General features: G+C 40.5%; 1 protein-coding gene across 2 annotated transcripts in view; it reads left to right on the top strand.

Moving 5' to 3' along the window:
- Positions 1-14,816, top strand: part of TBC1D8B (TBC1 domain family member 8B) — a 70,845-nt gene that overhangs the window by 26,749 nt on the left and 29,280 nt on the right. For both annotated transcript variants that reach the window (XM_077825788.1, XM_077825789.1), the window contains exons 5-8: positions 936-1,176; positions 3,310-3,517; positions 6,503-6,670; positions 9,588-9,737. In XM_077825788.1, the coding sequence (XP_077681914.1) occupies positions 936-1,176; positions 3,310-3,517; positions 6,503-6,670; positions 9,588-9,737 (767 nt within the window). The remainder of the gene's footprint in view (positions 1-935; positions 1,177-3,309; positions 3,518-6,502; positions 6,671-9,587; positions 9,738-14,816) is intronic.

Genomic DNA, 14,816 nt, shown 5'->3' on the forward strand with positions numbered 1-14,816 from the left:
GCATTTATGTGAGTAATAACTCTGTGATTGAAAGCTAGAAAATATGAAGAAAGTTGCATAGACTTACAAGCATTTATATATTTTCCTGCCAGTACATGCATGTAGTATTCATGATTGCTAATAGGAGGCACAGCAGTACATCAGAAAGACACAGGCCCCTTAGATATAAATGGTCTGCTTGCTTTACGAAGCTTTATTTTAAATGCACTATTAAAACAGAGCAGCCTGCATGATGATATAGTTCATTTAGCCATTTGCAGGTTTGCACTGGAACAAAGAACAGAAAGTGTAATGTAGTACTAACATATCTGGCACTTTTTTGATGTATTTCTAACGGTGAAATTTTACCTGGCAAGCTTCCTGTAACTCTGAAGATAACCTGTAATTTTCTTGTACTTGTGGAATAGCAGTGGTTCGTGTTTCTGTACGCTCATTTTTGAAGGAGAACAAATGACTGAGGGCCCAGTCTTACAAGGAGCTGAGCACCCTCAACTCCCATTGCAGTCAATGGCAGTTGAGTGCATTCAGCACATGGAAGGATTGGGCTATAAAACAGAGAAAGCAACTACATCAGGCAAGATTATAGAACCCATTTTAAATAGTACCGTACTTCACAAGTAGTTCCACTTAAGCTAATGGAGTAGGTGTGGAATAAGGTACTACTCTATAGGAGAAAGGATTATTACAGTTTGGCCCTTATTGAAATACACAGAAGTTTCTTTTTTCTGAGAAACATGCAATAAAGGCTATTCAGTGGCTCACTCTAATGCTTTCAGCTATGTTAGACCTTCCTACTCAATAGTGGTTTCACTGTGCTGTTTAATTGCATTTTATCAAAGCTGTTGACTGCTTGTTCCCTTCGTGTTAAGGAAAAAGTGTAGGCGACTAACGAGCAGTGAGAAGTTACTCACACCTGCTTATACTCATATTTTCAGTAAAACTCGTTATCTCCTGGGATGAAATCTCAAAACTTGAAAAGACCTCCAATGTGATCCTGACAGAGAGTATTCATGTGTGCTCCCGTGGGGAGGATCGCTACTTTTCCATGTTTTTGCACATTAATGAAACGTTCCTTCTTATGGAGCAGCTGGCAAACTACGCAGTAAGGAGACTTTTTGACAAAGAGACATTTGAAAGTGACCTAGTCCTCCATGATCCTCTGCAAATCACCAAGAGGTAATTTATTGTTTGTAGAATGTCAGCTGTGTGCTCAGTAGAGTTCCAGGCACAGGAAGAGACAGTCCTTGTCTGAAGGAGCTTACAATAACAGCTTTGCTAACATTTGTGTCTTTTACCCAAGTGTCCTGTTAGACGTTGGGTAATGCAGGGTGTTATAATTTACTGATAGTTATCGGAAGAAATCACATGAATATAATCTATAAGAAATAATATCAGCTTTATTCACAAATACTTGTGTGGGTATCTCATCTTGTTTCAAATTCTTCGTGGCTAATCAGATTCACAAAAACACCATTCAGAATAAGCATCAAGGCACAAATTGACCAAACCTGTGCTAATAGCACAGGGTTCTCCTTCTTTAAAACAAAACTGAACACTACATGACATTTACTCAAACAGGGAATGTACACTAAATGCAGGAGCTTGTTGCCTTCACTGTAAATTCTGTAGGAAAGTTCTCTGAACTTGGTCTTCTCATTCACTTTTGTCAGATCCGATGCAGGCTTAAGTCTAGAGAGCCAGATTTTGATCTCAGATATACAAGTGTAAATCTGGAGCATCCACACAAAAGGCAGTGGAATTGCTCTGGATTTGTACAGCTGTAACTGAAATAATAGCCCCAAGTGTGCATTATTATATAGCATATTTGCATGTTTTTCGTTTTCAGAGGCTCTTCTATGGTAAAGCTTAGTTTCTCTGAGTGTATTTTAACGAATCATTAAAGCTGACAAGTTGGTTTTCATGGCCTAGGTTTATAAAATCCTTTCACAATTTATAGACCAGAATTAATTGTAATTCAAGGCTTTAAATCTGTACCTTTTATTATTTTTACACAGAAAACAGAGGGCACATTTGGAACAGGAAAAATGCAGAAAGCATTATTCAGTACTGTCATACAACCAAAGCTGTTTAATAATAATAATAATTAATAGGTTTCTTGATAGGTTCCTTAAGAGAGAACCATTTAATACATTAATATAGAAAAAGGGAGGAAAATCGTATTGCTTTATTCTCTGCTTTAAAGTGATTTCATCAGTGGGTTTACAGCCCCGGATTTACATTTGTTTATGTCCTGTATAAATAAGATCTCTGGAGAGGTTACATTTTCTAGATAATAATTGTATTCAAGGTTCTGAAATATTTTGTGAAAAACATTACAGCAAAATTCATTTTAAAAAATGTAGTGTCTTAGCAGCAAGTGGGGATAAAAAACAAGAAATGATGATGTGATGTCACTGAAGAGTAGCTTGCTGATGAAAGAATGGAAAGGAGGGGGAAGAGCAACAAACAATTTTTTCGGCATATGTTAATTGGATAACAAATGCATGAGCCAGATGTCATTGGCAGTGGTGATATAAGCAACCATGTGTTGGAGGCTGGTGACTGGTTTTCTTACTATTGAATTGCTTTGGGTAACATGAAATGTCAGATCTAAAATATCCATTGGGTTAAAGTCTGTCTCCTGGGCCAGTAGAGGCTTGGTCCATGTAGCGTATTTGGAAGTGCTTTCTCAAGTCTCTTTTCAAGTAGAGTGGCTTCCACAGCTTTCAGTGGAGGGATTTCCAGAAGTCCAATACATTTCAGTGTTAGTATAATTTTTCTTTCTCTTAATTTCCTTTTATTACTCCAAGTTGTTTACACTTCAACGGTAAAAGAACTGCATGTGGCTCGCAAGCCACTGTTTGGCCACCCCTGATATGTGTTGTGATGAACAACTAAAGAGGGGGATTTGTTATTTAGGGCACAACGTATAACAACTAGGAGTAATAAAATGAAATTAAGAGGAAAAAAGAATGATGCTAACACTGAAATGTATTGGACTCTTGGAAATCCCTCCACTGAAAGCTGTGGAATCCACACTACTTGAAACTAGACTTCAGCATGTGTTTTAAGCATGTGCTTAATTACTTTGCTAAAATAGGGTGTGAGCACTGTCAACTCCCTTGGGAATTGATTGTGTTCAGAACCTCGTTTAGTGCCTTCCAGGATTGAGCCTGTAATGTATTTGAGAATGTGGGATATAAAGTTTTAATATAGTCCCATCCCAACACAACTCAGTTTTAATAAAGGTAAAGTGATATTAAAATAACTTTGGTTTTCCTTCTCTGCCTCCCTTTTTTTATCCATTAGAGGCCTGGAGAACAGAGCCCACAGTGAGCAGTTTAGTGCATTCTTCAGGCTACCCAAAGAAGAGACCCTGAAGGAAGTGCATGAATGCTTCTTATGGGTACCTTTCTACCACTTCAACACACTGGGAAAAATGTGCATTTCAGAGAACTACATCTGCTTTGCTAGCCAGGATGGCAGTCTCTGCAGCATAATCATTCCCCTAAGAGAGGTATTGCAAATTGCATATTTTTCAGAGCCAGTTACACTGAAAGTTTTATAATTTGTATAGATTAAAGTAATTAGCAATTTACTTTTCTTTTAGTCAAGTTTCTCATTAGAAAATTGAATCTATTTTTATTCAATTTATATGATGTCATTTTTTCCTGGTGCCAGCTGTATTAAGCTAAATCCCACTGCGTGCAGAACTCCTTTCACTTTTCAGCTCAAAGAAAACCTTCAAGTCCCTCTCTTTTTTTATCCTCTGTTCTTTCTGGGTGAGCAGAGGAACTTTTAGTGTCTCAGCTTGCACAAGTCTCACAACTTGTACTTAAACTGGGAGTCTGTCTTCGTAGCCTGAGGCTTATGGTCAAAAGCAAAGAATTGGAGGGGCTAAATATTTTGGAGTGATTGGTTATGGATTCTGGAGTCTTTCGCCTGTAGGTCACCAGCTTAAATCACTGTGGACAGTGATTAATGAGTACCAACTGTTCAGAGGCTTATGTGAAATGAGTTTGATAGTGTCTGGTCCTTAGTGGACAAATGTCAGTTCACCATTACAATTGGTGTCCTTAACAGACAGACTAAGGATCATAAGGTAATAGAGACTGTGGGATTGTCTACACTGGCAGTTTACAGCGCTGCAACTTTCTCGCTCAGGGGTGTGAACCACTCCCGCCCCCCAAGTGCAGTAAGTTTCAGCGCTGTAAAGCGCCAGTGTAGACAGTGCACCAGCACCGGGGGCCAAGCTCCCAGCACTCGTAGCTCTCGCCCAGCACTGCGCTGTGACCACACAAGACACGTTAAAGCTCTGGCACGGCAGTGCTTTAGCATTGCCGGTGTAGACTAGCCCTGTGTTACAGCCTAGCTTTGAAGGGTCTAGGACAGAGATGACGCATTTGTGGAGAAGTGCATGGGAAGATTACCCTATACCTTCCATGCGGCATGTATTCTGTGGACTGAGCTTATATCAATCTCTTTAACATTGTCTGTCTCTGACTAGTCCCAGATATGTTCATGAAATAGATACACTGGAAATTACCAAGATATCGATTAATACTTTTGTATACTCTTCATGCATGCATGTGTGCTATACATGCATGCAGCTTACTAGACATGCTGGGACAGATCTTCATGTGGTGTGAATTGTCATAGCTACGTGAAGTCAATGGAGCTATATCAGTTTACTCCAGCTGAAAATCTGCTCTGCTGTGTGCTATTAGAGCATGCATTATTACCTAGGCAAATTTCTTCTTCACTTGAACTGAGTGTTTGAAAGTATTAAAAGCCATAATATAATAAAGGTCCAAATTAATTTCTCATGCAACTCAGTTGACTTCAGTGGGCATACAACAGGAATATATTTGGCACACGCTGCTTAGATATTGCAGTTCATGTGATTTTTCTGTTTGCAGTCTTGCAAACAGAGGCTGTTGCAAACTGTAATAACAAAGCATAACAGGTTGAATTAAAGGAGCTGACTTCTTAATTCCAAATGCTCTCTTAGGAGTTGTTAGGCCCTTGTAGAATTGTTTCACGTCAGCTGGTTTTCATCCTTCACCTATGCTGGTCAGAAGGCAGCAGCAACAGTAGTCAGTCTAGCAGTTCACAGTCATGTTACTAATTTATTATTTCCTGAAAAGTACTATATTATTAAAATGTATTTACCACTATAAATCCTAACTATCCCATCATCGCAATTAAGATCAGCTTCAGCTGTCATTTCCTGTGACAGATGTGTCTAGGAGGGTATTCTCAGTGGAGTATCCTTCCCATGAATTCTGCTTCACGTGATTATTTGCAGGAGCCAGAGTCTGGCTTCTTTCGGAAAACTGTGTAAGATGCACCCGTTTCAGCAGGCACTTGAGGCCAGATTTTGGAAAGCGTTTAGCACCAATATGTTAATTTTTCTAAAAAAAAAATCTGTCCTATAATGAAGTTTGGGTTTTATGGGGATAACATGTCAGTCCATTGTCTTGTGCCAGAATAGCAACAGCCCATTTTGTGCAATTATAGTTTAAATTGTCTGTGTGGTTAATTCTGCTTATACAATGGTCCACTGCGCTCCATGCTGCTCACATGTTTGTCTGTATGTGCATGCTGTCATGGTTACCAGGCTCATTGCACTGTTGTCCCTTTTTGGGGTCTCACTGAGTGCATCTCCACAGGCTGGAATTCCACAATTTGCCCACTCTTGAACAGGACCTGGGTTATAGTCCCTTGGGTATCAACTATGACTCAGTAGGTCCAACTGGGAGGAGTTTCCCTTTGGGAGCCTCTGACAGCAGCTGATTAAAGTGACTCAAACAGTTTCTCCAAAACAAAGCATTGTTTATTCTTTCACCCAAAGATACAAAGCCCTTGGAGCCAAGGAATAAAACAAAAAGAGACCTACATGCATATTTTCTTACCTAAGCTTAACCTCTCTATCCATGAGTCCAGCTTTTTCCCCATCTCTAAGTCAAGAGAAACACCCTGCCCGCTTGCAGCTGGCTCCTTCTGTCTCTGAGTGAGTCTTCCCAGCCTGTCAGCTTTTTCATTGACATACCCTGGGGAGCCTCCCTTCCTTTTCTGCAGCCTAGCCTCTATATAGGGGTTTAGTGTCTACTCTTTGATCTTAGGCTCAGCCTAGGAAAGGTGGAAAGGATGGTGCCAGCTAGGCAGCTTCTTCCCCAACTGATGTCCCAGCCATTGTTATCTTAGCTCCTTTGAAGCTGTACAACTAAGGCTGCCTTATTTGTGTCTTTGTTTTGTCTCTCCTGCTCTGTTTAACAACCTCTCTTTACAGCCTGCTTCAGTTCAACTCCATGCATTCAGGCAGGCAGCTATACAAAATTGAATAGTGAATCCACGTCACACTTAATATTCATAAGAATAATGCAGATAGCTTCCAGTATGTGTCACATGCACTCTCAATAGAATTTCTTTTTTGCAAGCCAAGCTGACAAAATTGGGTAGGAAGATGAGATTACTAATTCCTGTGTCCTTGCCTCTTCAGGTCATAGCAGTGGAGAAGGCTGATCCAGCTAACAAAGGAATCAGCATTAGTACTAAAGGAAAAAGAGCTTTTCGTTTTACTGAGGTTAAGGATTTTGAACACCTGGTAGCAAAGCTCAGGATCAGAAGTGGTACAACTTCAAGTCCTCATCACACTGCAAGTACGGAGGTAACAGCACAGCTAACTCTAATACTGAAATCTGAAAAGGTGGATCTCATTTGCATATATTGGGCCCAATTCCAGTTGAAGTGTTTCTTTGGGACTCTCACTGCTTCAGCTGGCAGGAATTCTGGGAGATTCTGAGAAAGGGCACTGCATAGCAATGGGGCAGTCTGATGTTGAGCAAGACTTCATTCTGTGCCTCATCTACTGTACAGTTTGTGCTGAATGCATAACAAAGGGGAAGTTATAAGCACATGTCAGAGCTTATCAGCCCATAGCAAAAGAGTGACTTACCCTATCATTCAAACTCGTGTAGTGCTTCAAGGAAGTAATGCTTGGCACACATCAGGACTGAACAAAAATGTGAGCTGGGTGCTTCTCTGGACACACAGACTGTTCACACATACTAATAAATGTGCTTTTCATGGTGACTTTGCATTCATAGGGGAAGGGGAAGAGGAAAGAGGGAATTTTTCCTCCTGGGAAGGTTTTCTGGTTTGAGATCAGGTTTGGGATTGGTGAGCAATAAATAAATAAACCTGATAGACTTCCTGTTTCTGAGTCCAACAGGACTGAGCTGTGTTAGATGTAGTTAAAAAACAGAAATCCCATCACAGGGAATTTGAGGTATTCCTTCCCAAACCTATCATAGCTGCTTTTTGAGAAGACCAAATGGAACAGTAAGGATGGTACTGTGTTTAGGGGATTAGCCTGTGACTCGAGAGACCCACGTTTAATTTTCTATTCTACCACTTTCGCAAATCACTTAGTCTCTCTGTCTTAGTTCCTTATCTGTAAAATGGGGATAATAGCACTTCCCTATTTCCTGGGATAGATGTGAGGATAAATACATTAAAGATTATGAGGTGCTCAGATACTACGGTGAGAGGGACCATAGAAATACTTAAGATCCATTTCCTTCAATGCAAACAGTCAGACTTTTTGGTTAAAAAATAAAAAAGCCCTTCATAATCTCTCCCGTGAGAAACCAAAAAACACCACCTGGTGTAAAATCAAGTGTGAAGTCAGTGGAGCTGCGTAAACTTAACCAGGTGGCTCATAATGTTTACAGGATGATTGTGAGGCTGTTATTAGATGTGGACAGATCTGTGCAAATAGTGTCGTGTATGAGGCTTTTCAGTTTCAGAATGTATCCCTCAGAACAGATATGTGGAACTTGCAATTTTTAATAGTGCTTCTGCATACTTTCCCTCTAGGGTTCTGCATTTAGGGCTTTGCTCTCATTGAAATTGATGGGACTTCTGTCTTTTGACTTTTAGTAAGCTAACTCCTAAAACCCCTTCATCGGTAATCATCTGCTTTGTCTGACGCCAAATACAGAACATGGTCTGCTAGGCTTTAACCTTGCCGTATCCTAGTTTTGGGGTGACATGACTTTCCGACAGGACAGTCCTACCTTGGCTTAACTGAATGTGTGTTGGAGAGGAGTACAAATGAAAAATGCTGGGTAATTCTGCTTGCTCTATCACTGACCATATAAAGTCTCAAATGTAGACCCTGGCAAAGCTTTATGCTTTTACCAATTAGAGACAACACATTTACTCTTCTGAGTCCTCCTATCGACGAGCATGCATATGTGAGCACGGCAACCAGGATTTGGTACTTCAGCTGTTCAGGAGATTATGTATCATTTTTCATTTCCAACACACACTTTTGGACAGTAAGGATGGTTTCCTTCCCTTTCCAGAGGGGCATGCTGCCAGATACTCCCCTGGATACAGGAACATGAGCCAGAGTTGAGCAGATATTTGCTGTTATCCCAGTGGTTTCCTATAACTTTAGTTCTAAACCTAATATTCTGACAGTATAGCAGCTGGGTGGAGTTAAGAACTTTCCTCACAGTTCAGATGGGCCTCCATCTCTGATGCAGTCAGCTCTAGTAGTTTATAACATCGATAGTAGAGGAGCAGAGTCGGTTGGAATAACCTGTGAAATAGTATCTGTGAGCTTATGCAGGGTGTACGGTGGTTCAGCACAGAAAAACCATGCGTTATGGAAGGCTCATCCTCAAGGTTCCATTCTTGAGGGTTAGAAGCTGGGGTGAACAACAAGGGGGAAAAATGGTTTAACCTGAACAGAAATGCTCCCTAGCTAGGAGTGCAGCACAGTTCTGTGATGTTTGGGTGCTGAGCTATGCCTTCTCAAAAGCATTCATCTTTGGAGTGGCCACATATGCCCAGTTACATGCCTTTGTCTACATTACTTGACTAATAATCAGTTTGTCTATTTTCCTCCTTAGCTGTGCTTTTAGGGTGGAAAAAGATAATTGGCTCCGTATGCATGCGGAAGGGAACATGTCGAACGGCAAAGCTGCTGAACTCAGTACATTTTGGCATTTTACTTTGTTTTGCTTATAGATTTTGAAGTAGAATATTTCTCACCCACTAAGCTCCAAACCTTGCTTCTGAAATCCTGTTAGTAGTATCCAGTGGTAGGAGAGCACACAGTTCATTTAACTGCCAGTACAATACTTGACAGTTTCTGTCCATGGCCCTGATCCAGCTCCCATTTAAATCAATTGGAGTCTTTCTTTTCATTTCAGTGGAGTTGGATCAGGCCCTCATCTTTTTTGCAGCTATCGTTTTCGTTAACGTATGAATAAATATCTTGCTGTGGCAATAAAGAAATGTGTTTTTTTTTTTTCCAAGTGCTGCCGCTTAAATGTAAATAGGAAGCTCTACAGATCATGGACCACTTCAGATCTTATTTGCTCTGTAAGATTCCAGGCAGATTTGTTAATGCTGTTTAAAGTTTAAATAATAACAACAATGCATCTGAAGACTATTGTAATTTTGAAAGGTGCATAACAAGTGGTGCTTGCGGATGAAACGTCAACTGTTTTCAGTGCAGTTTCTTGCAGGACTTTTTAAGCACCTCTGACAGCTGTTAATGCATTCTGCAGGTTGCCACTACTTCTAACTCTGACAATCTGGTGGATTATTATGAAGGACCGTTAATGGCAGGTCAGAAAGGCAGCAGCACAACTGTTAGCACAGAAGCTCTAATGACCGTATTCCACCCTCAGGATGCTGATAATCTTGACTCTAAAATGGTAAGAAGGAAAACAACTTTCCACAGCTTTCTGAATCCAATGAAAAAGGATTCAAGTAAAATTGAAACGTATTCGAGAGAAAGCAGCTGATTTCTTTTACGGCTTTGGCAATTTTCTCTTCTCTGCCTACTCTGTATTTTACTGTACATTTCCACAGGGGCCTTATGCATTGCTGTATTCAATTTTCTGATCATCTTGTTTAATAATGATATGCTTTATCTTCCCACAGCAAAATTCTTTCTGCTCCTCCACCTCCTCAGGGTAGAACTGCCTGTTTGTTTTGTGACAGTGAGCAAGTACTTAATTTCACATTCATTTGAACTGTCAAGACTTAAAACCACTAAAAATGGTTTGAGAACAAGCAAAATTGTGACCCAACATCAGCTTCATTTGCTTACCTCCTTTTTCAGTCTCCTGACTTCTTGGTCACAACATTATGATTTGGAGAAAAAGTTTCTCATAGCCCAGAGCTTATCATTTTGTTAAAGGTGAAACAAAGTGGGTTTGTGGGAAATCCACTCACCCTTTTTTGTTAACTTCTTTATAAAGTATGAAGAAGGCCTGAAAGGTTTTATTTTTAAAAAATTATTTTGCTTTTCACATAAGAAATCCAGTTCTTGGAAACAGTGGAGCTCTATGGATGGCTTGAGAACCAGCGGATTACAACATTGCAGGAGATGAGGCTAAAACTTTAACAGTTGAGAGGGGAAGGGGTTTTTAGTCACTGTTTAAAACCGTTTTTTGTATTTTCACCTATAAAACCATAATGTCTAATAAAGGGAGAAAGGTATCTTTGTTAAAGATGCAACATCCCTGCTTCCTCAATTAGGGCTGATTGAGAGCCCACTGAACCCAATGGAAGTTCTTCCATTGGGTTCAGTGGCTATTGGATCAGGCCTTTACTCGGGGAGAGACCTCACAAACCAGGGAAGACCATACATGGCATTTCTGATATTTAAAAGAAAAAAACTTTTTGTCTGGGGGATATAGAGAACCTAAACTCTTCAGTTGCCGTTTCTTTTCTCTTTTGCAGATCACTTTTAAGTGCTTTAAAAGGATAAATTCTCAGTGCTGCTTATACAAAATGCAGCGGCATTGCAACCACTTTCCCCAGACCATGGAAAGAGCTGATGTACTGGGTTACCTATTCATTAATCACTCTGCCCCTAAGTTTGCAGTGTTCATAACTGAGTTCATCTGTAGTGTGTAAGTCTTGTGCTTTTCAAAGGGCCATATCCAGCACTCCTTACTTACCCCGTCACTTCAGTTCTGCCTGAGTAAGGAACTGAAACTGCCAGCTCCTTCTCATGCAAATAGTCTTTACTCATGTGGTACTGAGGTTCAACTGGATTTCAGTAGAAATATATCCTTGTGTTTTGACAGAAAGTAGCCAATGTACGAAATTGTTCTCCAGTTGCGTGGCAGATAAATATTTGATCCAGTCTGTACTTTATATGGAGCTAAAAATTTTCAGCCATCAGTTCAGCTACTCAAACCAGCCCAGACTTCCACCTGCTTTATATTTTCTTGTTATCAATTCATCTTTAGTACTTTTTATTTGTAACTGTTATTGAAAACAGTTCAGTACTGAAAAACACTTATTATAAATAAATAAACCTGAGGACAGGAAAGATCAAGAAACCACAGTATGATAAAGACATTGGTGCCTGAGTTGTACCTCTGGCATGCTTTCCAGCTCCCATTCCCAACACTGTTCCAGATCTGTCAAACTAGGATAACACAACAAAAGGTGATAAATGGGAAAATCAGAACAACCTGTTTTGCCTACCAGGTTTGTAGGACGTATTGTTTTATCTATGTAAGAGCTAAATATGATTATTATTATGGTAAGTAAGGAACAGTTTGTGGTACGTTGAAAGCAAATGATTTAAGCAAATAGGCCATGATTTAGTGATGTAAGTAAGCAAGTGGCTACTCCTGCAGGAATTCTATGCCTAAAAAGTCTGCGCACAATATTTTAAAATTCTGCGTATTTGATTTGTCAAAATAACACAATATAATCACTCCCGTTTCAATTATTTGGGTAATTTATTTTAAATGAATATGTCAACAATGCAAACAAAAAAAAAAGATTCCCCAAGGAGTAGAGAGTTAAAGAAACCCCTGTGATAACCCAGTTCCAGTTGGGGGATACTGGAGAGTGCTGTGTGGGTCCCCCCAAAGCCCAAACACCTGCACCCCTCTTTCCCCAACGCCTAGCCGTGGTGCACCCCTGGTCCAGACACCTGTACCTTCCTCCGCCCAGAGCCGTTACCTCCCTCCAGCTTCTTTACTGTCCCTCCAGGGGACACAGCAGAGCCCTCCCTTCCTCACCCTTGCCAGAGCTGGGTCTCCTCGGCCCTCTCCCATCTCTGGACAGATGAGGATCAAGCCGAGCAGCCAGAGTATGCAGAGCCTCCATCCCCGCCAGGCTGGGTGATCCGCTCACTGTGTGCTGGAGAGCCAGACTCTTCAAGAGTACAGCAGCCACCTACTGGTGGCTGGCAGCTCTAGCCCCAGTTCTGCAAGAGAAACATGAAATTCTGCGGAGAACATTAATTCTGTGCAAATTCTGCATTGTGCAGTGGCGCAGAATTCCCCAAGAGTAAAGTGTCTAACTTCAACCACATGAGTAGCCTCACTGACTTCAGTGAGACTACTAACATGCTTAAAGTACTTTGCAGCATCAGAGCCTCAGTATACCTTCCACAATTTGTTCAAACCTTTTAACTAGGTTCATTACACAAAGAAAAGATTAAGACTGGAGGCAACTAATGCCTTGTGATCAATCTGAATCCTACTTCTGCTTCCTCATTCCTTTCTTCCTTCCCATTTTTCTTGTTCCGATTCCTTGTTATTTTCTCATTCTCTCATCTGACTTCCTGTTTTCCTCATCCTTTCCTTACCTCAAGATAAATCTCATTCCACTGAATTGCTCCCCTGAGAAGAATTTCTTATTTTTCAATGAGATCTAATAAAAAAATAGTGTGAGGTGTTCTAAAATTAGCCCAAGTTACAATGACTTTTTACGTAGAGAGACGTGCTTGAGAAATGGAAAACTGCAGTAGAATTCCAGAGGGAGCTATACTGAGCATCTAACTTTTAAACACAGAGATCACTGCCTTGTGTTTAAATATTAAATTCTCTCATCACCCCTATGGGCTGATGTGAAAACATACTGGTGGTAGACGATACTCTTCCTGCAGGCTTCTTCATAGCAGAGTCTAGCGAATGCTGACATTTTTCCCCCCCTAGCAAACTTTCCTGGCCCTCTATTCAGTCTTTTTTACTGTCTGTCTCTTCACACAGTGCAGACTTTCCCAGGGGCAAATCTTTCCTGGGGCAGTTTGCTGTCAGAGGACCCTCAAAGGGCTTTAGCGCAATCATTCAAGTAAGTGTTGGAAATGAAACGAAGATAAAGTTAACAAATTACAGAAGCTTTGTATTCTACTAGTAGCTTAGTTACTTAAGTGGCTTGTTCTCCATTGTGGGTTTGGTTATATTTTATTTCTACTGAAAATGCTTGTTCTTCTTTGTTAAAATCCAGCATGTTTGATCATCATTAGAGAATACTATATGTTAGCAGCAGTCTCATGTACAAAGTCTTCTGGCTGCAGGATGGCAATCCTTGAATTAACATGGAAGGTACAGACTTACTCTCATTGTAATAAATGGGAGTGTGACACTGATTTCAATAGGAGCAACACCATAATTAGATAATTCTTTTGAAACTTAAATTTTCAATATTGTAAGGTACAGTGCCGCACCCAATAGGAGTTTAAAGCCGCTCAGCACCACTGAGAGCGTCCACCAGTGTCATTAGTGTGGGATGGTCCAAAATTAATTGAGCTGAGCTAAATTTCTCCAGTTTGTCTTGCTTTGTTCATGACATCATAGAGTTGTAGCCAAGGCCAGCCTTAAAATTTGCAAAGGCTAATCTGCCAGAGAGTTGTTGGAGAGAGGGCCCCATCTCTGTCATTGCCAAGAAAGAAGTTGGGCAATGCTGAGAATTTTGAGTTTGCTAGGCCCCACAAGAGCATGAGTGGGGACCCAAGTTGTTGGCTGCACTGCTGGCGCTTAAGGGCTTGATCTTGCTCTCATATGAGTCAATGAAAAGCTTCCCTTTGATTTGAATGGTGAAGGATCAAGCACCAAGCAGGTTGTTGGTATAGCAATGTCAAATGGGAAGATGTGGGCCCATGATCACATAGTCACAGTGTCTGTACTGGGTATGGCCTTTAAAAGGGACATTCTGTCTTCCTATGTTATTACATTGCAAGTATGAGAAAATGTTGCAGGAGGTATCCTAATGAGGTAAATAGGTCACCCACTACATCAAGCTGTGACTGCCCAGCCAGGGGGTGTGTTAAATACCCTTGTAAAGATTTTTATTTACAAAAATGCTAGAAAGAACTATTTATTTCTAAAAGGATTATTTTAAAATGAGAAACACCTTTGATATAATTTATCATGTTTCTTAATTAGCCCTGCTATTTAATCCTTTGGATTCTGATCCTCTGCTACACATTTCTGTTGTTCTTGTCCATCAGTTTCTGTTGAAATCAACAAAGTCTTACCCTTAGGACATTCCTGACACATGAAGCAAAACAGATGGTGCTTTCTACCAAAATCTACCTGAAACATGCAACAGCAGCCAGTGCATAGTTACTTTATAACCATAGCCTTTAAGATTCTGCTTGTTCTTAGCTGTTCTATTCTGACAGCTTTGACTTAGCCGCTTCCATCAGGACAGAAAATGAATAGACTATAGGAGAGCTTGCTTTATTTTGTAAAAATATCCAAACAGCTGATTTAATGGGCTAAAATTAATTTTAAAAGGGGCTAAGGAAGTACACAGTAGGTTAATAAACTAGATTTGTGCCTCTGGAGACCAAGTACAGAATCTCACAGGTTTGTTGGTCTCATTCTAGTCCCTTGTGAACATCACAACACCACCACCACAATTTAGTCCATTCTGAAGTCCAGCATTGGAATGGCAGTGGTGGCCTACGTGTTGTGTTGACAATGCTTTTTGGAGCGTTTGGAGAACTTTGTGGGCAGGCTTTCACAGCACCTGTC

Source organism: Eretmochelys imbricata, chromosome 9, assembly GCF_965152235.1.
Source record: "Eretmochelys imbricata isolate rEreImb1 chromosome 9, rEreImb1.hap1, whole genome shotgun sequence".
Taxonomy (NCBI): Eukaryota; Metazoa; Chordata; order Testudines; family Cheloniidae; genus Eretmochelys; species Eretmochelys imbricata.